The sequence below is a fragment of the Adiantum capillus-veneris genome, chromosome 23 (genome assembly GCF_014529385.1).
Source record: "Adiantum capillus-veneris isolate H3 chromosome 23, ASM1452938v2, whole genome shotgun sequence".
Classification (NCBI taxonomy): Eukaryota; Viridiplantae; Streptophyta; class Polypodiopsida; order Polypodiales; family Pteridaceae; genus Adiantum; species Adiantum capillus-veneris.
Window position 1 is genome coordinate 3,652,506 of NC_140953.1, and position 21,080 is coordinate 3,673,585.

Here is a 21,080-nt window from a genome sequence, read left to right on the forward strand (position 1 = left end):
GTGCCCCGAAATGTAGTGTTCAAGATGCTCTAGAAGCTTGTCCAGACGGCTCGTCAAACGGAGCCCCGGTGTGCAAGATATTGCGATTTAAAGCTCGAGTGTGTAGCAGATCCCCGACGGACAAGGTAGCTGGGGACAAGTGGCCCGGACTGATGTCAGTGCATATATGTGTAAAGCTCGAGTTACGGAGCATGCATGTCTTCTCGGATTGCGAATCGGAACTATGGATAGAAAGTTATGGCCGTTTGAAGATTTTTCGGGGGTCGGGTCTGAGCCCACTTGGCCGCATTGAAGGATGTGCCGTCTTGCATATTTTGGGCCTCGCCATGATTCTCGGTAATAGTGTGTGCTATGTGGAGTCAGCACGAGTCGACCGCACGTCCATCGGATACTCGGTCGGTCAAATATAGCGAGATGAAGTTGGGAGCCGTGGACAGTAAAAGGCCACAGATGATTTTTTCCGTTTTGGGTTGCCTCGGATTCCGAGCCTGGAAGAGTCGAGAAGTGATGGTGATTGTATTGAAGCAAGTCGGCGATGCAAACTTCCATCCGGGCTTTGCGGCTTGGCAGTAGGATATTGCGGCAGGGGGTAAACTCTGTTTTTTTCCCTTCCTTGAACGGGTTGTTGAGGCCAAGGTGCGGAATGGTGGGGAATCACGAGGATTTTGGGGCCGGCAAGTGGAGCTCCCATGCAACGTGGTCGAAAAATTCGGATGGCAAGCTCTGGTTGTGTTGTGAGCAATGAGCAACGACAGCGTGAAAAGCCCATGCTTAAAAGCCTCCTTAGCTATAAGTGCAAAAAAACTTAAGTTTGGTGGAAGGAGCTTCAAAACCAAAAGAGAAGGGAAGTGGGAAACAAAAATAAAAAAACACCTCCAAGGGGCAGTGGCGCCAGTGATAGGATTTGACGCCCATCTGCCCTTCTTAAGGCATTTTGCCGGTCGTATGAAGGCCAAAATATTTTTGAGTCTGTCATTGGAAGGGCTTGTTCAAAAATTATCCTTCTATAGAGAAGGGTGAAAAAATAGAATACATGCCAATGGAAGGGCTAATTAAAAAACATTTTATATATATTAATGCTCATTTACAATATCTATATGTATATTGGTTATACTCATTGACAGAATATAGTATCTTGCCTTGTAAATTATGTGAAATTTTCTCATTGGAAGGGCAAACTGAAAATAGACCCTTCTATAGGGAAGGGTGCATTTTTCTACAACCCATCTTTTGAAAGAATAGGTTGCCCTTCAAATCCTAACACTGAGTGGCGCCAGGCGCTACTGCCAACAAAATAAGCATTTTTTTTCTTGGCCTAAAAAAGAAACCAAGAGGAAAAGAAGAGGGAGCAAGGCAGCGGTTTCGAGATTTGGAGCTTTCCTTTGTTTTTTGCTGAGGCTGAAGAAGAAGAAATGGACTTTTTTCGAGCTGTGGGATTTTCCTTAGGTTTTGCTTTGGGCTTGGGGAGAAGAAGGAAGGGGGTAGAGAACTTGCTCAACGGTTTTTTGGATCTTGGGGTTGCGCTTGTTCGTTTGGAGCCATGGAGAGCTCACGAAGAGCAGTGGCCATGGAAACCTTCAGGCCGGGCTTGAGCGGGGCTCGCCCCTTTGATCTTTAGTGTGCCCCGGTTGCAGCGATGATGGTTGTACAATGTTTGGTGCCAATGAATGAAAGAAGGCCCCCATTGCAATGAGTTTTGTGCGTTGTCTCGCCCCCCTTCTCTTCTGCTCTCGTGTGTGTGCGTGCGGGCGTATCGGCAGGTGTGTGCCGCCACGACGGAGTGTTGCAGAGAGGGAGAGAGAGTGTGGTGTGTTTTGAGCATGTGGGAGATCACAAAGCTGGTGCATTGAGGTGTGCGAGTTGTGAGTTCGTGTGCGTCTGTGTGAGCGCGTGTGCATGCGTGACCTGGTGAAAAGAGCGAGTCGAAGGTGCTTGCAAAGTGGATTGGGGTGCAGTGTGTGCCCTGGGCTATAGGAGGCATTCCGTGTTGGCACGCTGGGCGTGCTCCCCATTCCCCCTCTCCAACGTGCCAAATCTGCTTCTTCCACAATGGGAAATTGGTTCCATCCAGCTTCTTGATATTGTAAAGAGCTGTGTCCTGTGATCCAGCCATAGCTACACTTCACAGTAGTTTACTTTCCCTGGAAAAATTTGGCAGAGTTTCCCTTGTAAACTGACCTCTAAACCAATATCAACCTGTCAAATGAACCAAGAAAGCTTCACATTCTGCAGAAATTTTGGCAGAGTCTCCTTTGTAAAATGGCTCTGGTGTACTCAAAAAACAGACCAAAAACAACTCAAAAAACCACTGTCTCTCTAACACTATAAGCTGTGGGTAAACTTGTCCTGCACCTGTACTGTCTCTCACTGTCCTGTCACTATCCTGTAAGCATAGACTGCGACAATGCCTCAACGGCAGTAAAGCAAAGATGCAATCCCAACTGTCTAACTCACAGTCAATACATCCTAGCTACCTATCTAAGGTTGCTCGAGGGATCGCTCCAAGACCTGTATCACCGAAAGGATCTCAACATTCAAGAATCCCCCAGCTCAATAAAACCTCACTTGACCCTCAACAAAGGCTGCATTAAATCTGACAATACATAGACTTCCCACAAAGTCATGCATCCACAAATTTCCCACTATATGCTGTAACTGTTGCGGCGGTTGTTTGCTGCGTGACTCACAGCCAGCAAACCCTCAACAGACATACATCATCTCTAACAATACATCCCATGTGGAAGTACCTGCAATGTCAGGATGAAATCTGGAATATCAAGCAGCAAACACAAGCTACCTGATGAACTAGTGGATGTCGCCTACAGTCTGTGTGTAGATGCGCCCGTGTCGTATGTGACACGCCTCCAAGAATTGTGAGCCGTCCTTCGATGTGTAGACAGCCACAAATCAGCACTCTAGGAGTGCCGATATCCTCAGCACCTGCAGTCGTAGGCCGAAACCCCAAATTTGCAGAGTCACATGAGTTTCACATGGTTTAGAAGCTAGATGCAAAAAATGGAAAAAATCATGAATTTTTTTTTGGTAGAGTCAAGCTGCAACCAAAAGTGGAATTTGAAGTTGTACATATCGCATCTTAGCTTATCAAGATCCATTCCAAGGCTATCACACCTAGTGGGATAGTGCAGAGCCCTCTAGGCAAATTAAAAATTGAGCAAAGTGAATGAAATTGACCTAACCCATGGCCAGATGATCAAAATCATCATGCAGGTGAAGGGATAATCTCTAAGCAGTGTAAGAAGTAAACCCACCAAGTCTAATGGCACATTGAGGTCTAATGTGAAAAAAGAGGAAACATTCACATTTATTTCGGCAAAGTATTGTTAGCAAATGCAAAGGTAAAGCAATCTTAGGTACATGATTGAAGAAGCATATGGGACATCCCTATGAAGCCAAAATGAAAAAAATCACATTCACATCAACCATGTAGCCAAACACTAGAAACCTATGACTGAAACCTTGACTGCGACTAAACCTTATATCCAAATCACACCTAATCAGATTTGGAACCAATAGCAGTAGTGAACACATGTAGTTAGCACTACTCATCGGGGCATAAGTCTGAGAAAAAAACGTGATTTTTTCTTTGTCTTGCATGAACATTGAAATTTTTCAATTGTTGAGATTCTGCAGCATTTATACATGAGTTTTGTACAATTGGGACATTAATCAGCTAGTCAGCTACATAAAGAATGATAATACATCACTGTAGTCTCTAATATATCTTTGGGCTACAACAATTGTCCACAGGAGTTATGAAGCCTGAAGCTAAAAGCAGCAAGAAGGGACTGAGTCGCAAGAAGAAGCTTGAGCAAATTCCACCATTCACTTTGCTCAAAGAATCGCTCAAGGAGGTCTCTACTTACAGACACAAAAAATAATGTGGTCACCATCCCCATGATCCATCGTGAGCCCTACAACTTGGTGAGCAAACGACCCATTGAAGAAGCCTTGGAAAAGACAGATTTGCTCAACTATTTCTACTTGTCCCATGTGCAGTCGACATCCAAAGAGCCCACGAGCTCTACACTAGCATCACAGAGGAGGGGACAACTGAAATATCCACCCTTGACAATGACAAAGTCCAAGTTAAGATCACATTTGAATTGATTTCAGAACCCATGAAACTATCAGACAAAGGAGAAATTATGAAAGGAAAAAACAAAATGGGGATAGAAGTGCTTGCAAAAAAGGATATTGTTGCTACCTTTGCAGATATGGCATGTTGGGAAGCAGAGCTACCAACCCACATATTCATCGAATTCTTCCATATCAACCACAAATAGGTACACCACACCTAATCATACCGTAGCAAAACAACCTACACCTGGGCCTACCAAGAAAATGTGCAGTTGACCATCGACCACTCTCAGTACACCTGCTTGAGTTTTTGACAAAGAAAAAGAAACATAACAAGCTCACCTACCTGTGAACTCCAAAAGTTATGACAAGAATCACATATCAGGCTATTAGAGCACCTCCAGACCTCCCAGCATTAGAAAGAGAATGGGGTCTAGGAGGGCCTCTTTATTTGGCAGTTTAAGGAATTCAAACCTCTTGTATTAAGAAAGCAATCGAAGAATAGCCTTTGAATTTAAGCAGACAAAATAGCTAGTTTATTTGAATTCAAATTTTCCCCCCAAAATGAAATTTAATATCTAACTAGCAAAACCATATCATGTAACATATCTACGAAAAGAGCTTGGCGTGTAGATCACAGATCTATAATCTCCGCTTGAATCGGAGACGATATGTAGAAGTTATGGAATGCCAAAAATCATGAAGTTGTCCACCCCTTTTCTTGGGAGGAAAAGTGCATCCTTTGACCACTCTTACACCTCTCTTACACACCCACCATTCTTGCACACATGGCATGCACCTATTTGTCAAAATGTTAATTGCCTCTAATCTTATGGAAAAAAAAGAGCCCTCTTAGACCCCATTCTCAAATAATTAATGGATTCGGCTTCAAGAAGAAGACAGCGAGGAGGAACTAACAAACCTGGGTCAACTCAGACCACTGTCATAACACGCTCAAAAAGGAAAGCACACAAGTCAGATTCTTGTGAAGAAGAGCAAGAAGACAGGAAGGGCAAAAAACCCATGCCAATGCCAAAACAAGGGAAAGAGGAAAGCTCAAAAGCAAGCCCCAGAGAAAAGGCTAGTAGAAGAGTTTAAAAAGAGATGAGTAGATGAGGGTGACTTTGCAAAAAAGTGGGTGCCACGGAAGGTTTGCACCAAAAGCCCGTCAGCAACCCCTGTCACTACAGAGCAGTTAGAAGCAATGTGAGCATAAATGGAGCGAGAAAAGCTAGCCGATGAAGAAGCTCAAAAGGCCGCAAAGGAGGCAAAGAGAATAGAGGAGAGACTAGAGTCGGACAGCTCCACCGAAAGTTCCCACTCTAGCTCTAACAACAAATCTTAGGGAGATTTAGGGTTTGAAACAACACATACTGAAGATTCTCAACCCAAAACCTCACAAGGACGAGGCACACAAGGCAAAACCAAAGACCAGAACAGCTGCCCCAAGCCACAAGATCCGCTTGTAGTCACAAAAGAAATACGATAACCAATGCCAATACCTAGTGCCTCAATACGTCAATGGATCATGATCGACCGGGCCTTGCAACGGGTGGCTGAAGATTTGTACAAGAGCACATACAAGATCTATATATTGTCGCAACACTACAAGCGAGCTAGCCGAAGTCTATGTTGAGCTTCATATGCTGAGTAACAAGGAATTGATAATAGAGGCTCAGATAGCTCGGCAAGAAGCGCAGGCATCGTAACATCAGTTACTCCCACAAAAGCATAAGTTAGTTGAAGCTCACAAAGAAATTGCAGCCGCCAAAGGAGTTGCTGCACTCCACCAGGAAGTGATTAGTGATTTGCATCTAGTGTTTACAGATGTTAACAACCAAGCAGATGCACTAGAAATCCAGCTGGTCGTGGTAGAGATACAGCTAGTGAGTGCCGAGGAAGAGCTCATGGCTCAATGCTGCATTGTAGAAAAGATCAAGGCTAATACTTCATTGACAAGGCAGACAGAGACAAGTACAGCACCCTCGAATGCAAGCAGAGAGAGCAATTAAAGTGCAGGAAAGAATGCTTCAAGACACCACCACCGCAGCCCTAGCCAGAGAGAAAGTATTTCAAGCAAAAAATGATGCCCTTAGAAAGGAGAATGAAGAGCTGAAAGAACAAGATGTCAGACAGGGACCACTAACGACTCAATAGCAAGGGTCATCATCTCAAGCCACTCGCCCTACAGCTAGCAAGGATCAAGAGAAACGGAAGCGTAAGGCAGCACAAGATGTTCCAAAAAGCAACATAACACCTAATAGAAGAGAGGAGAGAATCCAGCCTCAGACAGTGAGCAAGAGAACATATTGGATGACCGAAGAGGCCATAACAGAGATGAAGGAGAGGATAGCGGGGACAGAAGAAGAGTGGTGGAAAAAAGGCATGGATTGGGAGATCTGTCTCCTCCATTGAATCAATCTGCAGCTGCTCCAACCCTCTACAATCAATGAAGACTGGGATACCCGCCCTCTTCCATTCCCATTAATAAAGTATGAGTGCATTCACAAGAAGGTTTCCATAGAGCGAGAGATGTTTGAAGCTCAACCGCAAGAAAAACAACCCAAATGGAGGCTGGCATGGCTTGAGAAACATCCTGAGTACAGAATTCATAAGGTGAGAGCGCCAATGGCCATTGAAAAAGATGTCACGTTCTATCCAGTGCCCAGAGTGCGGACATGGATCCGACATGAAGCCATCCAAAAAGAGCATCGCAACTGGTGAAAATCAATTTTTTAAATGTCAAACTTAAATTTGAATCCCTCAAAACTATTTCCAAATAGACGTATTTAAATTGAAAGAACCAATATGATGTATCCCATATAAGTACTTGTTAGGTTAGGAATTGAAGTGAGGTGGGCTATTGGAAATACTTGCTTCATGGTCCTAGTATTGTCCCTAAGGATGGTTTGCAAGTGTCATAATGCATGGGAATGAACACTCTTGATGTTACCATGGTAATAGGAATTTAAGCAAGGGTTGCTAAAACAATACGTCATGCCTTGCAGAGTCTTTGGTTCTAATCGAATGACAAGTTTGATTAGCTAAGTTAGGCAGTATTATGAACCTCTTACCTACTCTAATTAATTAGCGCCTCCAAGAAGTCTTTCAAAGTGGATTAAACTATGATTATACTCAAAACAATGATTTGAATAGACTAGGCATTGATTTTGAACAAGGTGCATGCAATTACATTAGTCATGGTTTCAAGTACAGGAGAATCCAAAATCACAAGCACTCGGGCAAGAACAATTGCAAGCTCATCGTTTTGTTGCTAACCAACTAAAAGAAAAAATGAATCAAAATGTCAAGGAACTTCTTAGATTCTAGTAGGTCTCTCCAAAAGAGGAGACATAAATCCTCTTGGGGGATTTCTAGAATTGACAAGGAGGAGAAATCATGTAGCTAATAAGAAAAGAAATCATCATCAAGAGACACATGTGTCTACAATAGCACATGACAAAATGTGTCTCCAATTGTTTGTTGTGCAAAGTGAAGCTCACAATTTTAATGAGAATTCCAATGGTGAGAACTTTGCGGACCATACGAAGACGTAAAATGATGAGGAATCTTCAAGAAGATGGCATCATTACCACTTCAACCATATAACCGATCTACAAGATCCCCCTTGTACCATGCATAGAACCTCAGCTATAACTCACATGAGAATGGGATGATGGATCAAGGGCACAAGTTCCACTAGAGTCCTAACATCAATCAAGCAATGTAGATTTTGTCGTCGGGTAGTCGAATTTACTTTCACCCCCGACATCTTGCACGCCATAACCCGACAAAGACACCTACATGTCATGAAGACATACACAAGTGGCATGGTTAGCGCCCATGCTTCTCAATGCCCAGGTTGTGGGTTCAACCCTCGGAGGTGGGAGCGGGGGCAAGGGAAGATTACCTTGCTCGAGATCTACAATGCTCATTCATCCCACCATAGATCCCATAAGCCCATGTCCATGGAAGATATAGTGAAGGTGCATAGGGGAAAATGCCCTGATTCTCTGTAGCCATCTCTCTCATCAATTGGCAACTAAGATGGGCATTCGACCGAAAGACATGGCCCATAGCTGAAGCATCCAAAGGCACAAAAGGCACCAATAATTCTTTCCTCTAGCTTTGGCTTAACGAAGTAAAGTCTCGTTTTCGGTTTAGCCTGAGCTGCCTTAAGAGACTATGGATGTTGCTCCGTATCCAACTGTGACTTTTTGAGCTCTTCACCCTCTAGAATAGCTTGTTGACGTGCCTTGGGCTGATGTAGAAGTTGCCCACCAATGGATTCTTCTCCCAAATCCTTTTCATTGGAGCCTTTGAGCTCTCAAATTTTTCTTTGGAGTTGCCGAAGCTTCAAGTCATGATTTTGCATAGCCATTGTGGCCCATGGTTGGTTATTGTGCCTTGCGTATGTTGTGACCTCAACTCTTCAAGTTGTGGCCTCACCTCTGCCAGCTTGATTCTCTAAATCAATGCCCTTTGATCTCTCCTCTTGACAGTCTGAAGTCTTCACCTCCTAGCTCACCTCCTAAATCACCAACAAAGAGGCAGATTTACCTCAATGGAATGGATTTTGTCTCTCCCCCCTTTGGTGGATTTGCCTGTTTAATTCCCAAAGCCTCATCCATTGTCCACCCTTCATCATAATCTTTTACTTCACCATTTGCTTAGGCCATTATTACTTCCTCTCTTTATTTCTTTCCTTGTGATTAAGGAGATGGTACATCATGGACAGGATCATCATATCGCATCATCCCTCTCTTTCTGTTGTAATGGTAGGGTGATGATATTCAATTCCTAGTGGTTTCACTATCCAACTTCCCAATGGTAAAGTGTTGGGAGCAAGGCTACGCTATCTCGTTCCTTGCAAGATTTGTGTATTAAATGCCCCTAGCAGCACAAAAAAGTAAGAAGCAAGCATCTTCATTGTCAATGTTTACAATTTCTGTAGTTAGACTATAGTAGCACATAAGTATGCAGAGAGAGAGAGAGAGAGAGAGAGAGAGAGAGAGCCCAAGGACTAACAACGTATTTTGGCCCGTGAAGCTAATATAAAGCCAAGTTCCTCGTCCCATAACAGATCAATTGATAATGCGAACTGTGTAGGGAAGTTCAGGCAACCGAATCTCAACAGTTTCACATGTGAGTATGTGTGCACGCACATATGTGCTCGTGCACGCGCGCACGTGTGTGTGTGTGTGTGTGTGTGTGTGTGTGTGTGTGTGTGTGTGTGTGTGTGTGTGTGTGTGTGTGTGTGAGAGAGAGAGAGAAAGAGAGAGAGCTAATACACATGTGCCAGACCACCATGGCAGCAAAAAGAGCACAATTAACTTTTTGGAGTCTTACGAGCTATTCATCAGCCAATTCCTTACAAACATATGTATACAAGCAGAAATTTGAAACAGCTTTACAACAGTATAATTCAGCAGATCTATAACACCTAACAGCCGAGTTAAGTAATCTACTAGTCAAAAGACTCCGCTAAGAGGCCTACATAAACAACTAAAAGTACAGATATAGGCCTTCATAAACAAACTGTTCAGTCGCTTACTTTTGCTTATACAAAATATCCTTTACAAGTCCGTCCTAGGAAAGCATTGCTTAGGTATTTGGGGACTCCCTTTGTCAATATTGAGACAAATCAATCAACTAGTAAAACAACACAAAGCACCGTAGATCATACATGTAAACATGGATTGCAAGCAAGCTCAGATCCAATCTTCATGGAACCATAATGATAAATCAAGCAGACTTTCTGATGCCAAATTGACGAGTACCCAAAACGAAATATAGCAAACCTGCAAACTGAACTTACTTGCTAGAAGTTAGCACCATGAATACCAAACCTTGGCATTGGCCAGCAGTAATGCAGACACGCACAAGAGAATTCATTCTTGAGTTGAAAAGCTTCAAAGGAGAAACCAGATGAAACAGAAAACTTATCGATGAACAAATGAGACCAGAACAAGGTATAATTTGATAATGCTCTGTCTCTCCTGAAAGACCCTGAAGCTGTAGGCTGCAACTAGCAAGTAGTACGAAATTACAAATAGTCCTCCCAACCCAGCTCCACAAATCCATGAAAAGAACAACACTCTCATTATCACTTCCACTAAATGTCTTCATTTCATCAATCACGAGTGCAACACTGGGCCCCAACCCAGTATAGTACAAGGCAACCTGCACAATACAAACCCCCTGCATCCCCTGAATACAGCATTGATTTGCAGTTATAACCCGTACCATCAACCACGTTCTAAAAGGCTCTCACTTCCCTGAAGCCCAAGGCTACCATTACAAAACTCGTGTTTTAAAACCTACACAGAGTCTGTTTTTATGCCAACAAGCACTGATGTACCACTCCGAGAAGGCTGGTGCAATAGAACAAATGCTTCAGCCCTGTACACATAGAGTTGCCAATATCAGTAAGCATCATTCATAGCGAGACAATTCTTGATAGGAAAGCAAATGAAGTATGTACCTGGTCCATAGATGCAGGTCCATTCTGAGTGCTCTGCACCACGTTCGTCAGCTCATCTGTCATTGTAACGTCGTTTTGATCGCTGTTTGCAGACGCCGTACTTGGATTGGAAGGTGCCTTAGCCACATTCACTTCGTCACTCATCTTGAGATCGGCTGGAAGTTGTCCCGACTTCAACGCCTACAAAATAATATGGTGCAAAAAAATGTGTCGATAAATGAAAGGGACATTACTAAGCCCACCCGAAGAATTGACCATGCATGCTGTTTATCATACCTTTTCCAACCTGGCAACCTCTTCCAAGGTTTGTGAGCTTGCAATAGCAGCCTGCAAACAGACGTTTCAATAAATGATATGGAGTCAAATTGAAGAGCTGAGAGAATTGCCACAATCAGAAAACCAATGGTAGATACCTTGATCGCTAAGATCTGCTCTTGCGTTGGACCAACCGGTTGCACTTCCATAGGCTCCGGTTCAGGGGTCACTTCAGGTAATTCACCTGGAACAAAAGTATTTGCCTCCTTTAATGCTTCAGCCTCCGTAGACCCAAAACGTGCAGTTGCTTCTTGCCTCTCCTGTGCTCAACAAAGCCATTTGAGTTTTAACATCTCAAGCAAAAATAAAGACATTTATACAAGTCATTCATGGGTATCCAAGTGATTCAGGTAGCCAGTCTTGAATATCAATCTCCAAAGAGCATAGGTCCCACCCCAAACTTTGCATGGTAACATTTTGCCTGCGCACGACCCCATGTGCAGCTGTAATCAATTTCTCTCTTACACATGAGCCGCAATCTTCTCATTCTTTCAAAGCTTTCCCATCTCTCCAAACAAACAAGCCATTCCACATGTTAAACTGGAAATATGCATACACAACATTATATGCCCTTCAAAAGGACCAAAAGGTCTAAGCTTTCAAACTATAAGAGGGTAAAACACTTGCACAAAAGAACACAGACATATACAAAAGAGAGGAGAAATTATTACGTGAATGGACAATTCAAAGACTGTTCACTAGCAAGATAAAATCATAAACCTTTAACCTACACTGAATAAAATCTCTCGTGTGAATTCTATTCCATATTTTGAATCAAGCATCCCCAACTATAAGCACTAAATACCAAAATGGTACCATACGTAATGTACGGTACGTATCTGTACATACTGTACGTCGTTCCATATGGATAAATTTTTTATGTACGTAAAAATACGTACCTTTGTAAAAAACCAGTAAATGAGAGAACGTTTTTAAAATTTCTATTATTCATTAGAGATTAAGAAAATGTATATCATGCAAACTACTTGGGAACACATTACTACACATTATCAACTGGAGATTCACTAGCCGAGTACCAAGTAACGATCGTGTAAAACATACATTAAACATTTTAATCTGTTGACAAACGAACAATAAAAAACCTTCAAGCATTCATTAATGAAAGTACCTACTAGCAATTGAACAATGAAAGTGTACATACTACATAATAAAGAGTCAGAAGTGTGAACATAACATTGCTTCAAGTAGCCCACAACTGCTAATAAGGAGAGTTCAAAATCGTGCCAAATGTCAAGTCAAAATGCCTCCCAATAGAGCATACCTAAATAAAAACACCATGCTGAAATACGTGAAAATGCTTGGACCTTGGTCACTGCCATGAGGCCGCAAAATTAATTATATTTATAAAATAAAAATTTAAAAAAAAAACAGTACGATCAGTCCGAGTACAGTACGGATTAGTACAGACGTGCCGTACAGTACGGATCAGCACGTACGGACTGATCCAACCTTGCTAAATAATGTGATAGATCAGGCACAATCTGTCCATCTTCAATATATTCCTGAGCCCCTATATAGGGAGGGGGGGCGCCCCCCAATTCTGGCATTGCAGTGTACCCTTCTACTTTCTTGGTTTGCAGTGTTGTGCCCCCAAGACTTGTACTCTCTCCCCCTCCCGCGTGTTCCCTTGTCATCAGACCAGCCTAGGCCTGACAGCATGGTATCAAAGCCTAGGCCTGACGACGCCTAGTGGCTCCGGAGCGAGGGAGAGGCTGATTGCCGCTGCGTTTTCCAGCTGGCAGGAGGGTGACTTGTGGCTTCCTTTACGTCACAGAAAAGCTTCCTTGAACCAGCGTTGTTGCTTTGACAGGGGACTGATCAATGTCTACTAACTAGTAGAAACCTTGTGTACCTGAGTGTTGCTTATTTTCAGTGTGCAGTTGGACAAGATCTGGGCTGTGCTTTGATGATCAGAATGTGATTCAAGTGTGACGGTTCACACCCAGTACCTTCACAGATTTTTAGCCAGCCCATTGGAGATTTTTGTGCGCACTGAAAGGCTGATTTTGGACCAATCTCAGCCGGTGTACCTGCCTTTGCTAAGGAAATTGGAGATTCTTTTCGACGGGAGGTTGCTTGCAGCCTTGAAGCCCAGTTTGTACTTGTCCACAGAGGATTGCTTTGCGAACTTGGAGTGCCTTGATGATGGCACGGAGGAAGAAGAATGTTGTTGAGAGTTCTCATAATGGGGGGACACAAGAAGTCTGCATAAGCACAATGGATATGCTTTGGAGCATTTGCGAGACTCATAGTGAGGAGTTACTTGAGAGGAAAGTTCCAACTTTGCCGATATTTCCACAAGATGAATGTAATGTGCAGCAGAAGTGATTTATGGTGATACCTCAAAATGTATTGCAAGTGAAGGTTTTGTGAGTGATAGAGAGAGAAGAAGACTAACACCGGAAGGGGTCCCAAAACCCTCCTCCAAGGGCCCCTATCACGTGCACATGGCTCTATGTGCCATGTAGACATGCTTCATCGACTTCCGGAGCCAATTCTGTACATATCGAGTGTCTGAGGATTAGTATCGGTAATTTTGTGAGCCTGCTTGCAGGACCTGCATGTCTGGACGAGTCCATTAGATTAGGTTTTCCACTTTTGGAGCACTCTTGCATAAATGGTTTGTACACGCGTTTTGACAGATGTTATTACACTCCATTGGACATCTACTGACATGACGTGCATGTAGGCCTAGGGTAGAGGAACATGTCGGTCCAATTCTTTTGTCAAATGGTTCACAAAACAATGAGTTACCACTTGAAAACTCCCATGTGCGCAAATTTGCACATTTTCCCGACCTGGCACTGAAATCCAACATAAAAGAACCATCAGCCCTAGCGTTTTTTCATCAGATCAGCCAGCGTCCGATCAACCCCAACGTTTTTGCACTACAGTCATTGGCGTTGATGGTGAGCACCATACGAGCCGGATCAGCCTAGCAGCCAGGGTTTTCAGTTTTCAGCCCCTTCCCTTGCCGATAAATGTCTTGGATCTAGGACGCTAATCTCCCTATAGGAGCCCGGACCTTCGACAGCCCATTGAGCCTATTCTCGGTCGTTCCCTCACCACATTGAGTGGCCCCATCTGAAACGAACACACGAAGTAGATCTGTCGGCTACATGGACCACCTACAGACACGTCAGACGAACGACCCGACCATAGCCACCATCCGACAGCTCCCCGTGTTGGGGCCAACGTCCGAGGACGTAGGCACCTGAGCGTCCCATACCACCCAGCCTCACCTCCTCGAGGTGATCTTGCGCACTCCTAGCCTCACAGGCTAACCACTGGCACTCTACCAATGGGGGTCGATAACTGCAAATGAGGCCTTGGCCTCCCTTTTATAATAATGGCCGGCCACACTAGCCGGGTTCACACTACGTTCGCCCGGACACTGGACGCCCATCCCGACGGCGTCTAGGCTAGATCCCCTCTCCTGCGAGCGGGACATAACATACTTCCCCCCTTAACAACCATTGATGTCACATACACATCTACCCCTATGTGCATGTGGACAAGCTAACTCCCAATTCTAGGGTTTAGAACAGCCTAGGAAGTGCTCTGGCACCCTTGTGAGCCTGTTCACGAGCCGTGCATGTCCAGGCACTCAGAGTAGTTGCATACCCTCTGATTGCACAACCCACATCATTGGCATCAGTACCCAGTACCCATCATGAGCATTAGCCACCAAATGAAGTCAGTTTCCCCATAGCATGTGAACCACCTCTAATAACATTTAAGTGACTTTATCACTTAAAAATAAATAAGCAAATCGTGGGCTGAAGGGGAGCATTGCTCGACCCAAGCTTTAGCAAGTATTAAAGAACACCAGGAGGTGCTACGATGAGAGAGAAGACAAGGGCGAGCACAGGCAACCAATGCACAAGCAACCCTTAGCGTTTTCTCAGAGTTTCAGCCAGCGTTTCCAACACCCAAGGCCTGGCGTTTTCAGCCATTGTTTTCAGCACCCAAGGCCTGGCGTTTTCAGCCCTTAACGTCAGCAGCAAGACCTGGCCGTACCCTCAGCCGCAGCAGAACCAACCAGCGTTTTTCATCCAGCGTTTCAGCCTCATTTTTGCATTGCAGAGCGGCAGCAGATTCAGCCAGCAGTTCGCCCTTTCAGTTTTCAGCCATAGCATCGTCGCCGACATTGTCGTCGACTTAGCCTTCATTTAGCATCATAGCATTCAAAAGCATTGTACTAGACTTTTGTGCAATCCAAGAAGGTACCACTCTAGCCAGGAGCCCTCAAAGAGGGGGTTTGGAAACCCATCTGGTGTGTATCTTCTCTCTCTCTCTCTCTCTCTCTCTCTCTCTCTCTCTCTCTCTCTCTCTCATTCACTTGCACTCTCAGTGTTCGTTCACTTTGTTTGGTGATTGCACGTCCACTCTCTCTCTAGCACGAAAGGCTCTCCCTTCCGCTAAGTAAAAAGGAACCTTGAGCACTTACTGTTCACTCATTCTGAGCCGTACACAATCACTCACTTCCGTTGCACATTACATGGTATCAGAGCTCAGCTCTTTGGAAGTGTTTGGTATCATCACTCGAGGAAACAACCACAAAGAACCACAAGAATTTTTTTGCTTGTTTTGATCGCACTTAACCCACGACCACTTGGGCATGTCGATCCCTAATTTGTGTTTTTGAAGAGTGGCAGGTAACCCAAGAAAGAAGGGCTTGTCTAACCTCCCCTCGTTCCTCTTTTGTCACAATTGTGACTATGTTAACAGCAATACATCTACTCCTCGTTGCAGATACGCGAAGTGCCATACCAAGGAGGACCGCTGCGCTTGGATGGTCACACCCCTTCGCCCAAGAGACGTGCCTCTTCGCCAAAAGCCACACTCCTTCAACGACTGGTCACACCCCTTCGCTCTACAGTTGCGACTCTTCGTCCAATGGTTGCAACTCTTCTCCGAAAGGATGTGTCGTTACGTCTAAAGTCATGTCTCTTCCCCAAGAGACATGTCTTTTCATTTGTCTTTTCGTCTCCTATATAAGGAGCCCTTGTATCACATATTCAATCAATCAACACAGAGTCTTCTAAGTCTTGTTTCTGAGTACAGTTCAAGTTTCTTAAGTCTTAATAAACTTAATTAAGGATTAATACCTAGAATCCTTACAGTGGTATCAGAGCGAATTTTTTTCCCGAGACCCGAAGGTTGTGAGCCTCTCACCCTCGCCACTACCCTCTCCCCCTCCCTTTTCCCGGAGTTGCATGGAAGCAGAAGAAAGGTTGTACATGCACACATATGCGAGCATGAGGTAACTTGATTTTCTTACTTCAGTTCAATAAGATAAGAGACGGAAGAACTATGTGTGTGTGTGCGGCGTACCCGAACAGCCCGCACCCCTCGTCGGGTTACACTGTCACAAAGTGATGACGTGGCGGACAGCAGAAACCCTAATTTCTGCCAGAAACCCTAAAATTCCTGCAAACCCTAATTTTTGCCAAAAACCCTAAATTCCGGAAATCGCGGAGGCGGATTATTAAAAAAAAAAAATTTTTTTTTTTTTTGGAAAATGATGAGCGACGCGAATTTTGCTTTTGCTTTTTTTTTATTAAAAAAAAAGAGAAAAGACTCTCTAAGAGAGAGAGAGAACTGATGCTTTTGATTTTAAAAGCTTTTGGGGCTCTGCTTTTGGGCATCCCTTGTAACCTTTAAATTAGTGGTGAGGGCCTCACTTCTCAGAGCATCTGGACGCAGAGTCTGAGAGTGAAACCCTAACTGCTCTCTTGTACTTTGATGATTGATTAATACAAAAAGAAATACCGAAAGGGGCGCCAGTCTTTGGGGCCAATATCTCTAGGCACGGAACTCCGCCGGGCCAGTGCAAATCTATTGTGATCTATGAATTGTTTTGAAGTGGTTATTTGGTGCTGTCGCGGTTGATTCTTGACTTGGAGTGTCCAAGTTTGTTACAGTGGTATCAGAGCACGGCCGATTTCTCTTCTACGGGAAATCCGATCCCCGAATTTTTTTCCGCGGCACCTATGGCTTCAGGCAATGATCAGTCGACTCCCTCTGCATCTGGAGATGCAGGCTGGGATCACAACGAAGATTCAGGCAGAGAGTATGGCCCGCCTCGGCCTACTCAGGCGGAGCAAACAGAGATGGAGTGTCGTCAATTGATCGGCGATGCAACAAAGATGATGCTCAATTTTGCCAAGGACCCGAAGATGGCAAAATATATGAACCAGACCTCTTTGAAAGAGGTACAGATGGAGTGGCAGAGAACCACAACACCACTCCCGAAACCCGCTCTCAAGAAACCTTCTGCCTCCAAGAAATATACGGAGAAGGAACTGGAGAACGTGGTTGATGCACGGATTGCTCAGCTTTTCGACATGCAAAAGAAAGGCAAAAAGCACGGCAAAAAGCAGAACAAAGGTACTGACTTCCCGGGATATTTGGGTCGTTAGTCGACATTCGACAAAGCAAAGAAACGGAAGAAGCGTGTTCGATTTGAAGGAGTACCCAGTTCTTCTTCTTCTTCTTCTGACAGTTCTTCTAGCTCCTCGGATTAGAGCGAAGAAGACAGAAAAAAAGCAAAACACAAAGCTTCGGAACGGGCAAGAAAAAGGCAAAGAAGGCTACATCTCGCCCAGAGACTGACAGTTCTACTGAGGACTCGTCTACAGACAGCTCAGATTCCGATGACGGAAAGTTTTATGCGAACAAGAAGAATTTTTACAAAGCCAACCAGTATGACTTTCTCGAAGATAACAGCAAGAAAGTCCGAGAGTTTAAGGAAGGTGGCCACTCGATCAAGTTTGATACTTTTCAGGATACTCAGATGCTTCGAAGGCTTTGTCTCTTATACAGCAGTTTGACATCGCTTTCGCGGGAGGACGCTATTCAGAGCACTCCAAGATTCGGAGAGCTGCCTCTTACTTTAAGGGGAATGCTCGTACTTGGTAGTCCACGCTTCTATTAAGCAAGACTGTGCCAGTTACATGGCTGAAATTCAAGAGGCTTTTTATTTCTTCTTGGTTGACTCAAGAGTTTGAGCGAGATATACGAGCTGCTTGGAACCATCTCCGGATGACCAAGAGCGATACAGTGAATTCTTATTGTGAAAGATTCTGGAGCTCTTTTCTACCCGCCTCTTCATTCAAGAAGATCTCGTTCAGAGAACAAATTGAGCGGTTTACCTTGGGTCTACCTACAGAGATCCGAGATCACTGCTTGGAACAGAAGTCAGCTTCTATTCAGGAGTTGATGAGTCATGCGAAGCGGGGCTTTGCCATTCACTCTGGCAGTCTGACCTACCCCACAGATGAGGCCATGACACAACGAGCCAAACAGACTTCTGGGAATGAAAGTAGAATGAAAAAGAGCAACCCAGAGAAAAAAAAAAAGGATGCACGACCCAAGCTTACTCCTGAGAGAGAGCTCGCTTCATCAGAGAGGGGAAGTGCTTTGGATGCGGGAAACATGGACATATTTCCGCAAAGTGCCCTGATAAGGCACAGAAAGAACAGAATGATAAAGACGACAACAGGTCTGAGAGTTCGAGAGCAGCTGAGGAATGTGGCAGAAAAGGCAAATAGAAAAGCAGAACTGGTACCACATGGCGTGGGACTTGCACCGAATCAAATGAATGAAAGTACAAACTTTGCCGTTTTTTTTTGGGGCAAAGTGAAGGATCAAGAAGCTCTTTTGAAGGAGCCAAGGCCAACTTCTTTTCACTTGGAATTGGCGGCTCGATTTGGAACTGCGCCCGACAGGCGGAGGTAGTTCGACTGGCACCCGGATGGGATGTTGCCATTACACCGAGCATTGGCAAACTTCGTTTGCAATGACAGGGGTGTTCAGGGCACGTGAGTGACGTTCTACTCGGGATCCCTTGGTACCACAAGAACTACGCCGTGGTTGACTACCGGGCCGAGAAAGCGACTTTGATAAATGAAGGGCTTAGAGATTGTACTTGATGAACTTCAGTTTTCTTACTCATTCTTTTGGGAGAACTAAACCATGGATAAAAGTTGAATATGTTTTGACCTGAAGAAAAGAACGCCAAGATTTTTTTCTCCACGCTCATGCCGATTGCTTTTGAGAGGGCCTGAAGATCATACCATTGATCTGATATCTGGAAGCACACCACCGAATCGGCCACCTTATTGTGTGAGCCGAGTACAGAATGAAAAGATTATGAACTCAGTGAAAGACCTCTTGGAAAAGGGTCTTGTCCAGCTTAGTACTTCACCGTATTGCTCTCCAGTGTTGTTGATTTTGAAGAAAGACAGATCTTGGAGAATGTGCATCGATTATAGCACTCTCAACGAAATCACCATCAAGAACAGATTTCCGATTCCTAGGATCGATGATATACTCGACAGGTTACAGGGATCCTCGTGCTTTAGCAGGATTGACTTGAAGAGTGGATATCATCAGATCAGGATAGCGCCAGGAGATGTCTACAAGACAGCTTTTCGGACGACTTTTGGGTTATTTGAGTTTTTGGTGATGCCTTTTGGCTTAACCAATGCTCCTGCGACATTTAACCGGATGATGGACAGGATTTTTCGAGAGTACAGGCTATTTGTTGGCACTTTCTTTGACGACATCATTGTTTTCTAGAAGAATGAGGCAGAACACAGAGATCATCTGCTTCAAGTCTTTTAGGCATTACGAGATCACACGCTAGTGATTAATGCAAAGAAAAGTGAATTTTTTCCTACCATGGATACACTTTTTGGGACACATTGTGTCAGCAACACAACAGGAGTGCAAATGGACCCGGCCAAGATAGAGACTATCCGTGATTGGCCCGATTTGAGGAATGTCCATGAAGTTAGAAGCTTCTTGGGACTATGTTCATACTACAGGCGGTTCATACGAAAGTTTGCAGAGGTTGCTTCCCCTTTGCATATCTTGACACAGAAAGGAGTACCTTTTTCGTGGGGACCCACAGAGGTGACTGCCTTTCAGACATTGAAAGAGAAATTGACTACGGGACCTATTTTGACTTTGCCGGACTTGCAGAAGTCATTCGAAGTATATTGTGATGCTTGTGGTCGTAGTCTGGGTGCGGTCTTGACGCAAGAAGGCCATGTCATAGCTTACGAGAGCCGTTTGTTCTCTAGGCCGGAGATGACAGCACAGATCTATGAGAAAGAGCTTTTGGCGGTTATCCATGCTCTTACTCAGTGGCGGCATTACCTACTCGGAGCGGATTTTATTGTCTTTACAAACCATCAGAGTTTGCGCTACTTCTTGTCACGGAAGCAGTTTTCGGAAAAGCAGATGCGGTGGGCGAACATCTTGTCATAGTTCCACTTCCAGATTATCCATGTGCATGGACAGAAGAATGTGGTGGCAGATGCTTTGTCTCGGAAACCGTTGGTTCTGGCTATTTCCGCGATCCATCATAGGAGCTTCGAGGATATGGTCGACTAGTATGCCACAGATACAGGTTTTGCAGATATTTTCACACGGATACGGGATGGGGAGACAGTAGCTGGATACTCCCTTCGGGAAGGCTACTTGATGGAAAAGACTATGTTGTGCGTTACACAGCCGTTGAGGGAAAAGGTTATGATTGATTGCCATTGTCCACCTTTTACGGGTCACCGCAGCATTGCTACCACCATGAAAGGGGTAGAGAGAGATTTCTTTTGGCGGAGACTGAAGAAGGATGTGGAAGAGTTTGTGCGCAGTTGCTTGGTATGCTAGAAGGTCAAGTTTGACAGGCATAAGGCACAGGGATTGTTACAGCCTTTACCCATACCCACCCACCCGCCCCTGGGAAAATATTGAAATGGATTTCTTTTTTTTTATCTCCCGAGAATACAGAATGATCACGATGATTTTCCGATTACATGGCACGCCTGAGACGATTGTCTCCGACAGAGACCCCAGATTTATGAGTTTGTTTTGGAAGGCAATTTGGGAGAACATTGGGACGCGGTTGCAGTTCTCGTCATCGTTCCACTTGCAGACTGACGGGCAATTTGAGATTGCCAATTCAGTGATTTTAGATTTATTGAAGTCTTGTATCTCGCATCAGAAGACTCAATGGGAAAAGAACTTACCTTTGGTGGAATTTGCCTACAATAACACGATACACTCTTCGACGGGGAAGACGCCATGAGAGATTGTTGAAACTGCTGCGAAGGTTCCATCCTTCCTGAGCACGAAAGATTAGAAATTTGAA

At 44.4% G+C, this 21,080-nt stretch overlaps 1 protein-coding gene across 2 annotated transcripts in view; it reads right to left on the reverse strand.

Moving 5' to 3' along the window:
* Positions 1 to 10,057: 10,057 nt before the first annotated feature.
* U2A' (U2 small nuclear ribonucleoprotein A) overlaps positions 10,058 to 21,080 on the reverse strand; it is a 33,869-nt gene continuing 22,846 nt past the window's right edge. For both annotated transcript variants that reach the window (XM_086496327.1, XM_086496329.1), the window contains exons 5-8: positions 10,996 to 11,157; positions 10,859 to 10,909; positions 10,583 to 10,762; positions 10,058 to 10,500 (exon numbers count right to left, since the gene is read on the reverse strand). In XM_086496327.1, the coding sequence (XP_086352453.1) occupies positions 10,495 to 10,500; positions 10,583 to 10,762; positions 10,859 to 10,909; positions 10,996 to 11,157 (399 nt within the window). In that variant the 3' untranslated portion in view covers positions 10,058 to 10,494. The remainder of the gene's footprint in view (positions 10,501 to 10,582; positions 10,763 to 10,858; positions 10,910 to 10,995; positions 11,158 to 21,080) is intronic.